Source organism: Cyphomyrmex costatus, unplaced genomic scaffold (genome assembly GCF_001594065.2).
Source record: "Cyphomyrmex costatus isolate MS0001 unplaced genomic scaffold, Ccosl1.0 scaffold132, whole genome shotgun sequence".
Lineage (NCBI taxonomy): Eukaryota > Metazoa > Arthropoda > Insecta > Hymenoptera > Formicidae > Cyphomyrmex > Cyphomyrmex costatus.
The window spans coordinates 980,998-1,001,225 of record NW_017275304.1 but is presented as its reverse complement, the minus strand read 5'-3'; the positions used below and the strand labels follow the sequence as shown (position 1 = coordinate 1,001,225).

Sequence of the window (20,228 nt, the reverse complement as noted above, 5' to 3'; positions counted from 1 at the left end):
CGCCGCGCGTCTACCGTCAGGTACACCGAGAACAATTAGGCTAACAATGACTCTTAAGCGGCGTCCGGGTCACGGCTCCCCGGCGGCGGCGCGGCGTTGCGCCTCCTATTTCTACGTGCTTTACGAGTAGTACGTACTTTTTATGGTCGATTGCGCGATAATAACATTGCTGAATGAGAAATTCAAGTTTAAAAAAAAATTGCTATTAATACGCGTGCACTGTTTTACATTTTGTCCACTTGTTTCCATACATTTTAACGTTTGTAAACTAGCGAGTGTGTGAGCAATTGAGTAGATATTAAATTAACAAATGACTATGAGTTTAAAATCGGAGTCACAAGTAATAAAAAAAAAAAATATTTTTTTACAGTTAAATAAACGCATAACACACGCAATGTCAAAAGTAAATTGCGATAATAGTAAAGGTGAGAATATGTATAAAAATATAGTTTTTAGAAGAGGATTTCGACATTTTTATATTTGTAAAATATAATACTTAATTCTTACGCTTTTCAATCTCATCGCCTTTGATTGATGCTGCTAATGGCGTAGATTACAAAGTATCGAAAGGCAGGTCGATAAGTATCGCCCTACCGAATTGCTAATAAGCGACCGATTTCGTGATCTCTCCGACGATCTGCCATCCGCGTTTAACTTGTTTATTGTTGGCGTAACGACGACGGGATGAGGAAGGGGAATCGATTGAGACGTCCGCTCCTCGGAACACGCCAGCCCTAAGGGCTCCAGCTAATTGCTATAATTAATTGCGTGATTGCTATAGTTAGATCGATCCGGATTGCCAGTTAGAAGAGTGTAGCTTCTGCCACTATAATGATACAGTCACAAAGATATACCTATATTGGCTTGACGATTGTTCCGGCTTGATTGAGAAACGCGTCAACCGGAAAACTATTCTTCCGATCCTTTCTATTCTTTTTATTGGTTTTTGTAATCCCATAATTTCAACGTTTTATATATATAGTTATATTTTTAATAATTATATAATTTTACTCTAATTTTAGTTTAGAATTTTACTAAGTTTAATATTCTACAATTTAATTTTAAAAATTTATTTCTACACGATTTCTTGATTAGTTTGATTTTGTTAATTAATCTTTGTAGTTTTACATTATTTCCCCTTTCAATTTGTATGATTCTACAATACATTCCTTTAATTTATAACATAATTTTGCAATTTCTTTGAAAGACTTTTTACAATTATGACAGCACTAGTATGATTTAAGTTTTTAATGACGCAACGCGACGAAGAACATTTAACGAGAGATCGGTAAAGCGTCTGAAAAAAGCAAGGCGCTTAACGATTCGGTGAGGAAGAAAAAAAATATCGGGCGGAGCGGCGGTACGTTTTTACGACACGGTAGGGCCTCGACTTTTTATACCGGATCGGAACATTAAACCGCCATCTCTTTAAAAGCACTGTATTTCTTTCATCGACGTTTGCGGTCCGACTGAGTTACAAACAGAACTTGTAACTTTCACATTCTATGAGTTCTACAGTCAACTCGGGCAATCGAAGGCGTTTATTGAGCGCGGCGTGCGCCAACCCTTCGTGTAGTCGTCGAAATAATTTCGGTGTACAACACTTTGGAGTTTCGCGGAGTAAATTGCAGATTAAAAAAGATCGCGCCTCGCTATTTTCCGTGAGAGGTCTGTTATCGAGCTGAGAAATATGATCCATGGCGCCTTTGGGAAAAATCATCGACAGCCGCGCGTCGTACGTGTGATAATAATACGTTGCACGGCGATACTTGTGGTTTAATGATTAGGGGTTCGCGTTAACGCGCCACGACGAAATTACAATGTCGCGGGATAGAGTATGTTTTCGCGAAAAAGAAGGAAAGTGCGAGAAATCGCAAAATCGGAGGACTTGTGATTAACTTCCCCCTCGGTATCTTTTATGTCTAATACTAATCTTTCTTAACTCGCTAGACGTCCCCGCTGACACTTCGACAAGTTTTGAAGAAAAATTGGAAAATTAACTAGGATTATCTGTATAGTCTGGCTATAGTTTAGAAATACGGAAATTTTCCTCCCCCACAGAAATTGCGCCGTGACGTAAATTCGCAACGGACAAACGATGTTTTAATCTCACGGTTTTAGTCGTAATTCAATATATAATATATGGTAATATCGTTAATATCACTTTTTTTTACTTATTTCTACTATATTTGAAGAAAATCAAGATACACGTGGAGATTTATATCTCGTTACGACGCGTAGGAACAAGCTCTTCGGCACTTGGAACACCCACGCGCTCATTATCCGTCCTTTCGTCAGTACACCAGCAATAAATCTGTATTTTGCTTTTCTAGGCGATACGGCACCAAGTGCGGCGGCTGCCTCCAAGGGATAAACCCGCAGGACCTTGTGAGGAAAGCGAGGGACAAAGTTTTCCACCTGAATTGCTTCACCTGCCTGGTGTGTCGGAAGCAGATGAGCACGGGCGAGGAGCTCTACGTCTTGGACGACAACAAGTTCGTTTGCAAGCAAGACTACCTGTCGGGCAAACCGCTGCCGGACACGCATCACGTGCACGGTCATCACGGTGAGTCAAAACTGCACTACCCTTTCGTTATTATCTTCAGCCATCTCGCATAACAATATTATCTCGATGCGATCATATTATCTCACTTATTTATACATGTTTGAATCCTGCGACAAAAACGCGACGAAACGAAGTTAATTTTTGCATAATAAATTCGCGTATAATTCGTGCAGGAAATTAAATTGCGGCTACGTCAAATAATTAGATTCTTCTGTTATCCATGGTGGAGTTAATAAATAATTCTACGATCGAAACAGCAAACAGAATCGAGAAAGTAAAGTTAGTCCACGAAGAGGAGGCACTTCAGAGTATCACAGTTCGTCTGTGTACACTGTCCGCTCCGTTTGCAGATCGATTCGTCGTGGGATTTAAATTTAAACGATATCCTGAGAATCCACGTGGTCTCTGTGTTTGTCTATACTTATCTGTTACGAATCGATATCGAGACTAATCTCACATTGCTTCTAATCGCTGGTGCTCGATAATATGATCACGATATTTTAGGGATAAGCTTTTATGAGCACGTATGAAGCTTAACAATTGTATCATTTGATTAATTTTTTTAAATTGGATACATGTATACACACGTATTAACATAACTTTGTATTTTTTATATCAGATATTATCGGATATGGATATTTATTGATATCGTTTTTTTAACAAACCGAACTTAGCAATATGAAATTTTCACTCTTCATCCGCGATCTGGATATTCAAATTTTAGAGTGTAGATTTTCATATTCTTCTTCGAACTGTATAAAAATTTGCCAAAATCATTCGTAAGAACTTTAACAATGAATTTACCGTAACATAAGTCTTTTCTTAATTGTATTTTGCTTATTTTTTATATAGATTTAAACTTATTAACGAGAGAATACATAAAAAGTCTTGACTACGCTTTTAAAACCTAACATTGTTGGCGGATAATTTAATGCTATTAAAAAGTTGGCGTTATAAAATCGTAAAAGGATAAGTTGACTTAGTCTTGTGCAAAAATGGAGGAAATATTAGAGGAATAAAAATAAGTATTAACATATTAATCTAATTACTTTCACCAGAATACAGTGTTTCTGATGTATTCATTCCTATATTCCTAATATATTTCCTCCATGATGCTTAGGTAATAATCGTGCTATGACTACTCTCTGATTGTGAGATGTCGAAATTACCTGAAAGAAAAATTTTCTCAACGCGAAATCTCTTTCTCTATCGATAAAGTACAATTGATTTAAAAAAGTGAATATTGTAGAAACGTATTAAAGGCTGCATATTAAAGTTTCGGTCTTCAGCGGTACGGCCTAAATATGTCGTGCGAGCTGTTACGCCGCGATTTCGACGTGGCACGTGGCTGTCAGCGGCACGCGGCGATCGATCGCGGCTCGAAAATTCGCGCGAAATCGCGTTTGGCACACGCTCGACTCGGTGTGCAAACAAAGTCAACGCACAATCGCTTTCCATTATATCGATCTCCGCACCGCTGTCACCGGAACGCGGCGCCGCTGTCCAGAGAGGGGTAGGGCGTATTATCGCGACAGCTCCTCCTCGCTCGACCCCCTCTGTCTTCTCTCGGGTCTCTCGTTCGATCTGGTGCGAGCGCGTTTTACGATCGCCTCCGTCGTTTCCGTTCCCGTTGCCGATAAATAATTTTATCCGCCGCTCGCGAGAAAGAGAGGCCGTCATAAATTATCGCGCGCAGCCCGCCGCCTCGCCGATCCCGAAGTCGAGAAACAGCCCGTTCTTCCGATCTTCGACGTTCCGACGGAGTTTTATCGGAGAACCGGAAAGCCCCGATGCTTCGATGCCGATTGAAGCAGAAGAAATATTCGCGCGTGTTGCAGAACTACTCGGATGCTTTCTCTAAAACAAAGTATTATGTATAAAGAATCTCAGAAAGAGAAGAGTTGCGTTCAGCAGAAAAAGCATCTGTTATAAAGTTTTTTTTTTTTTTTAATACGATTGGTTTATACATTTGGATCCAGTGAGGAATTAAGAACCAATTACATTAAAGGATTTTACAGTCGCAAAGCTGCTTTCTCTGCCGAACGCAGTCAAAATGAACAAAAGTCTCGACATATTTGTTACACACGGTGTTAATATCATATAAATGCGAGGCATCGATATCCCTTTAAATTCGAGCATTCCTACAAAGACCGACGCGACGGGACCCATTTCTCGAGTGGCTCAGAATTTCGGGATTTATTTTTTTCGAGCGGCGAGGTCGAGGGGGTCACAGTTCAACGCGCACGCCGCCACGGATTTCACGGAGTCAGGATCAGCTTAAAAAAAAAAGGGTAGGACCGTCAGGGTGAGAAGGGTGGAGAGGGCAGGTTTTTCACGGGAGTTTCTATCCCAAATGAGAGAGAGAGAGAGAGAGAGAGAGCGGCAAGCTGTGAAAACAGCGTGGCGCGTATGCCACCGTGAACCACCGGCCGAAAAGGGAGATAGACAGAAATGAAAACGATGGCACGAGAGAGAGGGCAGACCAGCTCGGTTTCACGAGGGCCCCACTCGTATATAAGCCGTGAAACGAAAACCGAAAGGTCGTTAGGCAGGGGGCGAACCTTTTGTCGTTCCGTTGCCGACGTAGCCGAAACCGCAAAACGCACCGACAACCCGTTTTCATCTCTCTCTTTGGCTGGCCGCCTTTTTCTCCCGGGGATCTCGAAGGCCCGATGGATCCCGTTGTGTGTCCGCCGTACGTGAGACAATGTCGTGGGACAGCCGTCGAGCGCGGGAGAGCGCTGCGAAATGATTTACGTCTTAGCCGCGTCGCGCCGCGCCGCGCCGCGCGCCGACTCGCTGTCGATGAGTTTCGCGTGAAGCATCGTCGTCGTCGTCGTCGTCATCGTCGTCGTAGTCATCGCTGTTGTCGGCGACACGAGGGTTCTTGGGGCGTATACCTGCGGACGCAGGAACGAATACGTAAGCCGCGTCAAATGTCAACTCCGAGAAGCTGCCTTCGCGGAAAGATTCTATGATTCTTTTCGAATCCGTTCCGACGTGTTACAGTTAAATTTCACGGAAAAGAATTAACCAATAGAAAAAAAAAATGCAGTAAAAATCGAAACGACAAAATCAAAAATAACAAATAAAAGTTATTATTTATATAAATAACAAAATCAAAAAGTAGTAATGTATTGCTGAAAATAACTGTAAAATATAAAAAGAGATATTTTCTTAGCGTGATGTATGCAAATACATTTATGAATAGATTTATATTTAGTTGAGTTGTATGCATTAGATGATTATGTAATATAAATGTCTTTGGTATCTGTTTTACCTTCTTTACGAACACCACCGATTATTTTTTTACCTCCGTCCTCAACTACTGATTATTGATAACCGGCGAGAACAATAGAGGCAGGTATGGAGTACTGCTCGAAATCTTCATCGCGTGGAGAACGAATTCGACGCGCAACTGGGGGCAGAATGTTGACGCGAGCCTTCAGGATGATTTCGGGCCGATGATTAAGCGACATGACCGTCTTGATGCCCGACACTTTTTCAACATTAATCTCTGCCATCCGCTCGGCCATTTGCCGGTTGTCGAATCCGCGGCCATCGTTCTCTCTCTCAGCGGCGCGAGACGAGAGCACGGTAATTATGCTCGTAGAGACGATTAATATCCGGAGACACCATTTTTTCGGCGGTTCCCGTCGTAAAATACGTTACGTCGGGAGTATTTCGTGCGCAACGCCGCCATTAAATCTGGTAGGCAAAAGCTGACTTTCAATGCGCTACTTGCCGCTCGCACGTACTTTAAAATTGAGATAGTTGCAATTTAATTACGCCCGAACAGAAATATGTAATTGTTTGAATGCGCTTCTTAAAGTTTTCGAATACAGAATATTAATTTACATATCGCGATGTTATACATTATTATTATACTTTCTGTCAATAAAGTGCAATTACTATCTCTTGATAAATCGTAGAATAATTACGTCAATATGCGAATAACTCATTTTTAATCATTCTATACATAAATGTATGATACGTAAATGTCAATCGATCGTAATATCGAAGATTAATCGATTCCATCTCGTTCAGATGTCTCATTGTTTCAAGCGAAACTTTTAACAGAACATTAATTAAGATTTTTACTTAATTACTTAAATGGAACTATACTCACTTGAATATTAATAATATCCATATCACGACAATCTGTAATTTGTTCTTGCATGCTCTCTAAAAATTCAACCGCTGATTTTGAACAATTTCGCAGTTGCACAGAAGCACTAAGAAAATAACTGTTCTATTAGAAAATAAGATAAATTTTTTTACTATCTTGTAAAAGTTTTTAATCTTTTATGTGATATATGTAGCTATACAATATATAACTTCAAAGACCATTATCATTAGCAAGTCACAAAACTGAAAATCATAGAAATGCCACCAGAGAAATTGAAAATGGTTAGGAAAATCATGAAAAAGTTGTGAAATTTTAGGATGAAAAATTTCTGGCAACCCTTAAATCTGTTCGCATTGTTTGCATTTTTTTGCACTCACAATCAGTATCTTTTCTTTCTCTATTCTTAATGATAATTTTAAGTGCAAAAAGCTTTTGAAGATTTCAAGCAACGTAGACAAACTTATTGTTTGAAGAATCTTGTTGATGGCAATTGAGATGCTTCTGTGCAAGCGAGCGAGCTGCGACGATACCCGAATAAAAACTGTCGCAATTGTTATTTTCGAAATCAGCAGTTTGTTGGTCGATGTTATTAAAAAGGCCGGTGTCTCGCGTCGTTCACGAGCAGAACCGTCCAACCTGTCGGCAGGCGGAGACTCGCTGATGGGCTCAGGATCGGAAGACGAGGACGAGGACGGTAGTGCTCACCATCATCATCACGATCCGGCCGTACGTGGTGCTCACCTCGGGACCCATAACATTGGCTCGGGTGGTCCTGGTGACCAGACCGTCGGCCACGGTGGCGAACTACCTCTCGGTAGCGATCCCTGTAAGCAGGAGGACTCCGAGGATCAAGGTAAGTCCTGACTCACTTGCTGAAGATAAAGCAATATGAAATACTTAATAGCGTAATAAAAAAGTTTTCTCTCGTGCAATTTTCTTTTGGAAAAAAAAATTATTTACGAGAATTATTTTGTGTGGCAGAGAGTAGTGCAGTTATGCGCAAGAATCTGTAAAGAATCTTGTGTTAAGTTAAATCGATTATTCTCATAAGCTGGAAACCTTTTAGAGAAAATCCTATTACTTTGATAAATAAAATAAAATTCTATTAGTTTTTGAAAAAGAATAGATTTTTTTGGTTACCCGATAGCTAGGCGCTATAAATATTTCTTTGTGAATAGCTTGGAAAGTTCTCTTTAATCTCTTTAATCGCATTTATAAGCGATGTGTGTAAGCGATATAAATATTGCAAAATGGAGATACATGTTTTTACGATACAGACAGTTTTACGCAGCATAGACTGCCTCTGAGTAAAACAAGAAAACGTCTTTATTACGTCAAACGCAAAAGACGAAAGATAAATCTCGCAAAAAAGAAAAGTAGTGAAGGATCGTAAACGAAAGTCAATATCGCGCAGCCAAGCGTAAAGGGCAAAGTGCACGCGTGAAATATCTAAGCTGTCATCTCGATTACAGTGATTAGACATTCCGTATGTATCACGTACGCGCGTGGTACTTATATATTAGCAAAGTGCAAGCAAACTAACTATAAGATGATATTCACACGCCGTAAGTTACCCCACAGTACGCGATCAAGAGCAATCGATTAGCGACTTGATAGGGCTACCCTCGGAACCACGTGTCACCACGTCATCCTTGGAAACCTTGCGAATACGTATCCGCGGCATCGCGACGTCACAAAATCGCTGAGGGCTTCGCCCAGGAGCTGTCTCGAGCCCATTATATCGCTCCTGCTCTTTTATCGCGCACATAACAATCGGTCCTTTAGCCATACACCAACTAGCTTCACCCTCGCACGAGTCTCATACAACCACGCAATACAAGAGCCTCGTTGCCCCCGATCGTGGCGGAAAGGAGGGAATGGACGTCTTCACGAGGGGTGGCCCCCGTAGTGCGGTGTGACACTGTCCAAACATTTTCTTTGTCCCGCGGTTAAGACCTACCCGGTATACACATATACGTGTAGTGTATAGATTACCGTGGAGAGCCGGGGACTTATACATACGCGTGTGTGGTGACATACTATGCAATGTGCACGCGTATGTGTGGGGTACGGCTTTCAGCGTGCGCGCGCGGCAGCAGCCACGATAATCCGATGGGGGTTTCGCATCGCTTCCGGGGGATTGGCTCCGATTGTTGTTACCTCGATCCGACCGATGAAGATACCGGGATACACGGGGTGTCCTAGACCTACCGCGTGGCCTCTCAGCTACGATTACCTCGACGAATCTACAGTCGATTATCCCTCCGCGCGCGTTTGTCGGGAAGCCATCGCGTCCGCGTTGAAATCCTTGAAATGTCCATTGGCTTCCATTAATTGACCTTTTTTTATTTAGGTCAAATAAAAATTTAATGGATTATAAATTACGTGTTAGATAAAAGATCAATTAACGTGTTTATAAAAAAATTAGTTATATCGTTGCATTCTGAAATTTGTTAAAATTATTTAATATTAAAAATAATCGTCGTTTTACATATATATTATACTATTATTGAGACTGTTGTTTTTAACATTCGCTTCGAGACACCCGTTAGTTGTGCGCGATAGGCTCTTGATCTTTCTGATCGACAATACGTTTTTCAAAAAAATTTAACTCTAGCATCGCGGTACGAGAGATCGCAACTCGACGGGCGTAGCTTAGAAACTCCCGTAACGTAATGATGACTCGTGTCCCGAGGATGACAAGTCATTTCTGGGTTACCAACGAGTCACGCGTCAGCGGATACGCATAGTTCGGGATTAAGAAATTGACTATCTCTCGGCTATCAACTGAGTAATAACAAACGTGCAGCGTAACATTGAAAATATTGTGTCAGCTTTTTTTTTTTTTTTAGAAATTCCGATACCTTTGTAACTTGTCTCTATAAATCGTATGCGAAATGACAGCCTCGTTTCTGTTAAAAATTGAGGGTTTGAGAATACAGAATTAAGGAATCATTATTTTGATCTAGAAATAATGGTTCCTTAATTTTTGAAATTTAGGTCTAGCGATTACCGGGCAATTTATCTTTACTTTCGTTTTACGGAATAAATTGTATCTATTATCCTATTTATATAACGCACCTAAAACTATAATTTAGAAAAGAACAAATTGTTCTTCACGTACTTATTAAAATTCCGGCTGCAACTCGACTCAGGAATTTCGGGAAACAGAAAGCGAACGAGTCATCCTAGAAAAGTCCATGTCCCTATCTTCTCGAGAATTAGGTTTCCTGCCATATTGTATTTAAAGCGGGCAGACATGAAACTCGCTATCGCGAAAGACACGAACTTCTCGTAACGGCTGATTTCGCTGGCGATCGTTGGCGAGTTTTGCGCGAGATAGGCCCCAGGTGATCGTCATACGATTGTGATGCGGCAGCTCGGCTTCGATCGGTTGAAGGTTCCCTGGACGGCGATCCCGAGACGAGGGACAGCCAGACGGAGAACAAGAGCCCGGACGGCGGTGCCGGCGGTGGCAGCGGCGACGGCGGCGCCGGTTCGAAGCGACGCGGCCCACGGACCACTATAAAGGCGAAACAATTGGAGATCTTGAAAACGGCCTTCTCGTCGACTCCGAAGCCCACCAGACACATCAGGGAGCAATTGGCGAAAGAAACCGGCTTGCCCATGAGAGTCATACAGGTGAGAAAGGTGTCTCTCTCGTCACATTTGCGTTAAAATTTCTCTCGTTTCTCTATCATTATATCTACTTATTTTCTCCTTGCGAAAAGTTTCTTTACAAAGTCGATCGCGCTATCATTTAACTAAATATTTTTATCACTTTTGATGAACAAAGAAAATCTGCGTTTTATTAAAATCCAGCACGAAATGAAGGGAACAATTTTATTACTCGTATATTATATATTTTGTTACACTTTTACAAATACACTTAAAAAACCTTTAATTAGATTGGAGTTGATAATTTAATAATAAAAAATAATTATATTTTAATGATAAATAAGAACAATAATTTCCTCGTTTTTCCCTTACTATGTCAGTTTTTGTTCCGAGACTTGCTACTCAGGCATTCGATTCTCTAGCTTATGAAGAAAATTGCTATTTATATCGAAGTGAATCGCGATTCGTGCTATCGGCGGCGCTTTTATGCGGCTGGCATCTAAATCGCTGTTAAGAGCGATGCAACGCTCAGAAATCCTTCGCCATCACAAGTAGGGAAAAAAACCGCGTCGAGACAAACCATTTGCCGCAGAATAATTCACTCGGCACGTCATATTACTTACCGAGAAATAATTTTGCAACAGAAGATCGTCGGTTAATTTACAATATATAATCGATAAAAAATTATTTACCACGATTTTCTCATGTCCTAGAATGTAAAAGAATCTTAAAATAAAATGGACTAAGAATCGCATGTTTTAAGACCCATATTCTTTCAAAACTCTATGCCTGTTTATATATGCAGCAGTGATGAAATATAAGAAACGGGAAACAATAAAGAGAAATTGATGACTTGAATATATTTTTTTACATTTTTTAAAAACTCTCATACTATAATATCCATTCTTAGAGCACTTTATATTGTAAAACAACCGTGCGCTCAAAATCAAAAGGCAGCGAAGGAAAGGGAGATGATCGTTAAATAATTCAGCGATTAAAGAGGCGGCCGGTTCGCTGGTTTCAGGTCTGGTTCCAGAACAAGAGGAGCAAGGAGCGCAGGTTGAAGCAGCTGACGTCGATGGGCAGGAACCCCTTCTTCGGGGGCTCGCGTAAGATGCGCGGGTTCCCGCTGAATCTAAATCCAGGCGCCCTCGGAGGCGAGGATGGACCACCGCCCGGTTTCCCGTATTTCGGCCCGGACAAGTTCGAATTCGGCTACGGCGGCCCGGTGGCCTTCCATCACGAGTTCTTCGGCGCGCATCCGCCCCCGCATCCACATGGACCGCATTTTGCCGGTACGGGAAATCCAGGTGAATCTTCTGCCATCACCGATGATTATTTTCCTTTTATTTTTTACGTTAAAGCTAGGATAAATTCTAGTATTGCGTTTGAGGCAGAAAAATGCAAGACTAGAGTCGACGCGGAAACTTGAAAAGTATCGAATTCGTCTCTTGTGTTACGTAAATATTTCATCAAAATTTTTTTGGTGTCTTTTAAAATCGAATTTCTGCATAGAAACTCCACTGTTTTATTAATCATGGGGCTTTTGTCTCGATCACAAAAACTTTAAGTAAAAAACGGTCGATCTCTACGAAAGACGAAGCCCGGAGAGCCTAGTCCCGGAATCTCGCGTAATTATAATAAACCTCGAATCAAGTAGGTAGGCCCCCGCGATAATTATGACAGCCGGTTTCGGAGATGGCCGAGCGGATACGAGATCCCCTCTGAGAGCAGTACGTAATCTGTTTCTGACAGGCTTGGACCCGGCCAGTTTAGCGGGCATGGCAGCCGCAGTGGCGGTGGCAGGGGAATACCCACCTCCGGGTGCGGGGGGCGGCCCTCCGGAATTTCTCACGGGGCCCCCCGGGCAGGGGCCCCCTGCGCCCACCGGCGGCAGCCCCGGAGAGTTCCTGGCACCTTCAGGTAAGAGGGAAATATCCCCTCCGAACCATTACCACCGAAAATCGGCCGAATCGCGATCGCCGATCTACCTTGGGTCTGCCCGCGAGCGGACTTTATGTTTGCGCTCGCGCCGATTTATTAGCGTTGTTTTCGCGATGCGGCGGCAACCATTAACTCGCAAGCGCTTGAAGGAGATCGACCTGCTTCTCGCACTAAAGAATAATATTCCGCACAGGTCGTTTCTTTATAGAGAAAAACGTCGAGTAACTTTTTTCCTCCGAATTAAACATCAATATCTTTTCTCTCTATGTAAATGTATATTAACGTCTGTCTTGATTTTTTTTTTTTCAATTTCATTTTCGATAGTATACGCACAGATCAGTAGTCGAGAAAAAGATTATATAACGTTCACTTTGCCTGCTTCGTGACGATTATTCGTGACGATTTATTATACATATCTCTGTTGCCGTGTCGTGTTAATTAGGAACGCTTTAGTCTCGCGATATCGAATTGAAACTGTTTCACGCTATTCAACATTTCACGTTGAAATGAAAATTATACGTTACTGTTTAACCTTTCGCACACGGTATCATTTTTATCGTGCAGCATCGCGCTTATTATATTCACGTACCGTCGCGATGTTATTTCGTGCACGAAAGACGCGCGCACGAGAGAGATTTCTAGTCGACTAGAATTTTCTACAACAAAGTTGCACTACAGCAGCGTGAATGTCATTTCTTTCTGAGCCTGTCGTATGGATAATTGAGATCTGGCAATCACCTGGCGTGACCTTTTGCGATACGTCTAACTGAAATTCACATTTTCTAACGCGCGTCAGATACGCATATGCGTCTTATTCGACTGTCACCGGCGTATCAATCAAATTGCACATATATATGCACGTTATTAATTCGTCGAGGAAAGTGCAGTTAGTGATAGTCGCATTAATAACCATAGTACGTATAAAATAGCGTTTAACGTGATTAACGTGGCTTCTGGCAGCCTGAAATCAACTTCGAAAATTTCGCAAGTGATACTTTTATCTATTACTCATTAAAATATGTATATGACAGCAAAATGTTACGTTATAATATAAAAAATATTTGTAAAAAATAATCCTAAGCGGAACAAAAAGTCATAGTTACATCAAAATGTCGTTGAAGTGGGTCAAAATGATTGTTAAGTCATTTTTATGTCACTTTAACTTTATAGCAACCTATTGTTTTGCTCGAGAATGATAATATTCGATTCAAATATAAATAAAAATAGTTTTACGCCTCCAAGAATAAATCAAATAAGATGCCTATATGAGCTTGTCTGTGGGGTTGTTGCTAAATATATCTGTAATTCGATTAGATATAATTTATAAGCAATTGGAATGTACTTACCAACAAAATTAATTTGCAAACTTTTCGCGTCTGGATTTTAAGTCCGCCTCAACTTAACGTTTGCAATTAACTGGTAAGTACATTTCAATTGTTCGCGAATCATATTATTGCCTAATATATATATTATTTACGTATCAATAATTAGGTAGTTCATATAGACATTTATTATTTATATCTGATAATATTCGCGTTTTAGAACTATCGATGGATTCAACGTATATCAAATTGCTTTGGATTATTTTAAATATTTAGTTATTCGGGACTTTCAACAATTTTAATACATTCGAGAATCCGATTTTGTAAATTCAGAAGTAATTTGTATTTGTCTATGATGAAATTATTTAAGAATTTTTATTATTCAAAATAAAACTGACCTAGACTTTTTTTTGCTGTCTTGTATGACAGATATGGCATGCATGCAATAGATAAGACAAAAAGAGGAGTCGGTGGCAGTCGTTTTTATTTAAAAGATGCAACAACGATGAGATATATAAAGCGTAGTGCAGCTATCGGAGATCGCGTTAATATTTATAAACTGCCGGCGGCGGATTGTCTCGCCGACTTTCACGGGACTTCCGGCCGCCGGCTGAGTCCGTCGCGTCGCGTTGCACTACGCGCTGTGGGATTTAAATCTTAATTGGCATCGACGCCGTGCGCGTTCGCTTGTTCCCAGGTGGAGGGCAGGGTAATCCTCGCACCAGATGCAGAGCGAAGGGCTCGCCTGGTAGTACGAGTTTTAATTAACGTCCCTTTTATGATAATAACAATTCCGCCCGCGCGCCTAAAACCGAACGGGATCGCGAGAACGCGCCGCCGAAGCGCGAGAGCGAGAGCGAGGAACGGCGACGGCGACGACGGTTGCTGCGGCTGCGACTGCGGAGTCCGCAGCATTCGAGTCCGGAGGGCGACGGAAAGCTCAGCGCTTCGTTGCTTTCCTACCTACTCCCCAGTTTTCCCGGTTCTTTTCGTCCCTGTCCTTTCCATTGTTTCCGTTTCGCGATTGCGACCGAGTCGTGAGAAATATCGACTCGGTTCTTTGTGTAAGATATAGATATGAAGCGTCTGTCCGCGCGCGCCTCGATTCACGGTTATCGTCGTCGACGCACGGTCGACGCTTATTATCGCTATTGATTACGCACCTCGGCGCCGCGACGCCGAGACGTTACTATTTTCATTATTATTAATATTATTAATTATTGATTATTATTATTGTGTATAAAATTCGAAGATGTCCCTATCGTGTAATATTGTACCCCTCCCTGTTGTTTATTTTCTTTTCTCGACGTTATTTTGGAGACACCCTGTAGATATCTGCTGTTGTACACCTGATAAAGACACGCGTACACTGATCGCTAGACACGTATACACATTTTACATGCAACGTCACACGTGCATACGAACAGATACACGGATACACGTATCCACACACTTGGACACGCGCTGTACTAATATTATCATTAAAGTATAAATATAAATAGGAAACGTGTAATTTGTATCTGTTAAGAGCGGCGAAATCGATGTAAATACACGAGGAACACTCAGAAAACACACTCTATTCTCTCTCTTTGCTAAAATGCGCGCGTGCCGATTTGCTCGAGACGGCTGGACTTCCTTCGCGAACTTACGCCACAGAAAGTAAAAAAAATATATATATATATATGTATACTGTGATGCAACACATAGTCACAATATATATGTATATTATGACGCAACAACATCGAGCGTAAGACAGATCGAGAAAGAGATGCGCCGCCGCGACGCATAACGATTATAAATACTATTATAATAAACCACCTCGTATTTCCGTATACCGGAGCTGTGCATTTCATTTCCTTCTGACCGACGCGCGATAGTTTTCCTTCGACTGAGCGAATGACGTTGCGTAGGACAGTGGAATTTGACTAATGATGATTAATGACACATAATTTATTATTTGTTTAGCGAGAATGGTCCACTCGTTTATTAATTCTATTTTAATCACAAGATACAAAAGAAAATTAGACGATTAAGAAATTAATCCAATGAGATGCCAAATAATATTATTTAATAATTATCTAATAATATATTTTCTATATATTACTCGTCCTTACGAAAATCTCATTCGTAGTACAGTCGAATAATTCGTAAAATCTAGACCTGATATTCTTTACTTAAAATCTGTCGCTTCAATAACTGCGTTAATATTGATTGCAATTGGTCGATCAAGAACATTATTAGCGCGATAGATCCTTCGATTTATGCTAATTAGAAGAGCGTATCTGTGTAACAGCGATCAGATATAGATAACGGTAGACGGCTGCAAGAAACCGCCTGATGACGGAAGTTAATAAGGTAAGTGATCATTTACGTTTTTTTACTGGCGCGTGTCACCGTTTTCGATCTCCTTGCAGATTATCAAAGACAGACGTCATTCGGCGTGTCACTGTCATCGCGACGATTTCAGTAGCATTATCCTAATAAGCTGCGACGTGATACCTCGCTGTGGATTCGACACACGTATCGGGGAAACACAGAGAAAGTCACCGAAGACAGTTTATCATACCTGTTAGTAGCGCGCGGCGTCAGATCGCGCCTTTAAACAGGACGAAGAAATTATTAGTTGTCACGCGGTAAAGTGTTCGTAGATATCAAGTGGCAAAGATGACTTGCCTGCTTGAAAAGATGAAATCCACGCGAAGAGAAATAATAATCGCGGTGATCCGAGAAATTTTGCGATGACTCTCCATTTTAAATCGAAATCAATTCTTCTCTCATATATTCGAGAGAGACATGTAGAGTTTATAAATTGTGTCAGATTTCTTGTGTATATTTGCATATGCTTTTGGGCGCAGCTTTCGCGTGCAGTTGTCGCGTTTATATGCCGCCAATCAACCGTGCCACATTACGCTGTGCATTACGTTACGCTACGCTAAATGTGTGTGTGTGTGTGTGTGTGTGTACCTACGTCGCGTCGACCGGTTAACACAGCGTGCGCTTTTTTCGCGCGTCAAAAAGCGCGTTGGACTTATTCAAAAGGCAATCCGGCTAAATACCGGAATGACGTGCGCGAAAAAATTCAAAGCGAAAAGCAGGTACACGCTCGCCGCATATGATGACGTAACAGAATTACAACAACGGCGCCATATCCCGCTTGCAAATCCATCGTTGAAATTCCGTTGAAATTTCGTTAAATACGACATTTACATTCCACAGCATTTCTTATTTTACACGTCGTGGTTTATATTTTTTTTGAAATAATGTCTATACTCTGCATTCTCTTTTATTGTGATAAAAAACTTGATTGATATCGAATCCATAGTTAAATTTAAATGCGAGTTAATTGAATTTTATAGTTTCTAAATCTTTCTCTTTTTTTCTTGTAAAAATATTTTAAATAATATCTTCAAAAAATTTAAATATGAATTAACAAAGTGTATATTATTTAAAATATAAACTAAAGAGAGAGGTAACGCGAGAAAATCATTGAGTTAAAAAATCTAATATATCTTTACATTAACAATTTATATCTTTAACTGAAAAAATTTTGCAATTGTCGAATCTTCTAATTGTTAAAGTAAGTCATCCGTTTAACTAAACCTAATAATTAAGTTTATTATTATCGTGGCTATTTTGAATGAAATTTTCAGTTACATTCGTCCACGTCTTTTCCTTTTTCTTCTCTCCCAGAGGAAGGTGCCCTTGCCGAAGGACGGCCGAGCTCAGGTGGCGAGTCGAATCCTTTTCCTTCCCCAAATCGCCGGTCGTAAACGCATCTGCGACCGACATCGCCCCGAACGTCGTTAGCGGGTGCGACATCCTCGTGTCCCGAGGCAAGGGAAAGAGAAGGGTGCGTCTCGCATCGGCCTGGACATCTGGTGAATTCGATTTTGATGTGTTTCTGCGGCCCCCCGGGGATCGGACGGACGTTCTCCACGTCGTATCCTCGACACGGCTCCGCTGGGGCAGCCAACGATGCCGCCGCGTACATGTCCCCATGTGCTTCGCGTACACAACGTGTATACACAAGCTCCTGCCCCTGGTGCTTGTTGCAAGTGCATCCGCTAAGTGTGTGTACAGAGTCGGTGGTCCCATGTCGTAGTTTACGACTGCGCACGAACGATAACGAGGTTTCGTTTAGAACAGGAGCACCGGCAAGAATTTCATTTAAAATCTGAAGATCGAGGATCGACTAAGAACAGAAGGATTTACGATCCTTCCTGTTTATTTTAAAGAATCGATTTCTCCAAAAAATTTTTTAAAAATCCCTCGCGTAACATTACTCTTCATTATTTATGAACATCAGTTGTACTTTTTTATTTTTTATGAAACGTTTTTTTTTTTTAAGGAAAACGCATTTTTTATTTTTTTTTCCATTTATTTTCTATGAAATCTTTTTTACACGAAGAAATAATATTTAATTGTATTTTATTTAGAGAGAGAGAGTATGCATTATATTTACACATTTTTAGTGAACAATTTTGTCAATAAGTTCTTTTTTTTTATCGATATATGTCTTTGTAAAATGAATAATGTAATGTCATTAAAAGCGCCTTATTCTCCAGAAAATTTTCGCGCGCCATTCCCTTTAACTGTCCATGTGGCGAAAGTATGGGGTGTAATCTACCCAGAGAATCGAGCACATGCAATGTAACATGCGATGTAACGATGTCGACGGAGGCATCGGCGTTCCGTGTAATACGTGTATCCTGCGCGTCTTCTGCGGGATATCTCTCGGGAGATTCGACAGATGTGTGGCCCGCCTCCGTACCCCAGGAACTACCATGTCTCCCGCGGGAGTCCTGCAGGGACAAACCGTCCCGAGGGGTTCGCACCCCCGATTTTCGCGTATCCTTGTGTTCTTCTATTACCCTCGTTTACACGAAGTAAGAAAATGGTGAAAGTGTAAGCCGACCGCATTCTTACGCACTTATATACAATATATCATGTATCAACAGAATAAAAATCTGATTAAATCCCACCAAATTCTACCGCGATTATCGAAAGTTAATTAGCCGTCATGATTTCAAAGTTCAAATTATTACGAAAGTAAATTTGAACTTTCTTGCAATATATTAAGCAGGCAACCGATTTTATTGAGTTTACGAGTGAATTTTGTTTAACTACATATAAATATTAAGGTGTAGGTAAAGTTCCCGCGCATATCGATAGATAAATTGTATGCATGTGTTGAAGGAGGACTTTCAATGTGGTATTCTGTCTGAAAGGTGGTAGAGAACGATGATATAAATACTCTGATTAACATACATTGTACCATTCATTTTATTTTGATAAAGAAAAATTGTCAAAAATGCGCGGAAACTTTTCCTTATACATCCTAATAATTTTACAAGTAATAACAAAACTTTTTACACACTTGAATTTTTTTTTTACTTTTGGCTATTATATAGTGATTAACATTTTGTTGTTTATCACGACAGTTTCAAAAAATACGCCATGCCAGCAAATTTTTTCTACCGCGCGCGTATTATTGATATTTAAATTTTCAATATAATATTAACACTTTACAGATTCCTACAAACACAGATTGCAGAATCTTCATTAGATTTTATATCTAAAATCGTTCTCACACAGAATAACCTTCACGGTGACGCGAACTGCCACACAAATATTATCCTTATCATCGATAATACCGGTTATACATTCATCGATGCGTATCTACTCGTCAGAGAGACGTTCGAGGAGATATGTAGAACAGGACGATGAAGAGGGATTCCCAAGGGGTGGTAGTACCAGGGCCAAGGGCCAAGCGCCGACGTGTCACAGTCCAACGCGCTCCGCCGACTCGCTCACGTGTCTGCGCACGTGTCGCAAAACGAGCCCCCCCGTCTGTCATCATTATGCAAGGAGGCCATACAAATCACGCCCCGCTTACCGCGGACGCCTTCGTCGCAGGCTCGAATTAACGCGACAGAGCTTCGAATTTGCCCCCGGGACCACCCCTCCGATCGTCGGAGTATCGACCATGAATCTCTTCGAGTTCTTCCCCGAAACATTCGCTTTGAAGAAGCCGTCGCTGGTTACGACATGGCCCGATCAATTTAAAAGGCTGTCGCTTTGGTACAAATTGTGCAGTTATGAAATCGCACAGTTTATTCATTCTAAGAATCTCTTAGACTTACTGTACGCATTTTTTTTATCGGACAATTCTCCGCAGAATTAAGAAGGATTGTCTTATGTCAAGTGAAACTAAAATACAAATTATATACAATTTAATTTCTTATCAATATTTATAAATAATTGAAGTAAGAGGTAAAGTTAGTGAATACGAACCAATTGTTGGACGAAGTGATAAAACACTTTAAATATTATAAGTTTTTACTGATACGTACGATTCTAAATAAACGTGTTATTAAATTTTTATAAACAAATTTATTATATATTTAGAATCGTACATATCATTAAAATCTTCATACTTATAATAAAATTTTGTACTACACTTTGACCAACAAATTGGATCATATCCACTAACTGTCCATACTATAATTGGTACATTTATACTTTAATATTGATTATAAAAATATTTATTAAATTTTTTATTATAGAAATCTAAGATTTATTATTATAAGGATTTTTTTATACATGTTTGATCAATATCAGTATTTGCAAATATTTTCTAAATTCTACG

The 20,228-nt window shown here is 40.5% G+C and overlaps 1 protein-coding gene across 1 annotated transcript in view; it reads left to right on the top strand.

Moving 5' to 3' along the window:
• Positions 1–14,347, top strand: part of Lim1 (LIM homeobox 1) — a 42,976-nt gene extending 28,629 nt beyond the window's left edge. The window contains exons 3-8 of the mRNA XM_018550932.1: positions 2,334–2,566; positions 7,321–7,548; positions 10,096–10,337; positions 11,338–11,623; positions 12,069–12,236; positions 14,277–14,347. Coding sequence (XP_018406434.1) covers positions 2,334–2,566; positions 7,321–7,548; positions 10,096–10,337; positions 11,338–11,623; positions 12,069–12,236; positions 14,277–14,347 — 1,228 coding nt within the window. The remainder of the gene's footprint in view (positions 1–2,333; positions 2,567–7,320; positions 7,549–10,095; positions 10,338–11,337; positions 11,624–12,068; positions 12,237–14,276) is intronic.
• Positions 14,348–20,228: the final 5,881 nt, after the last annotated feature.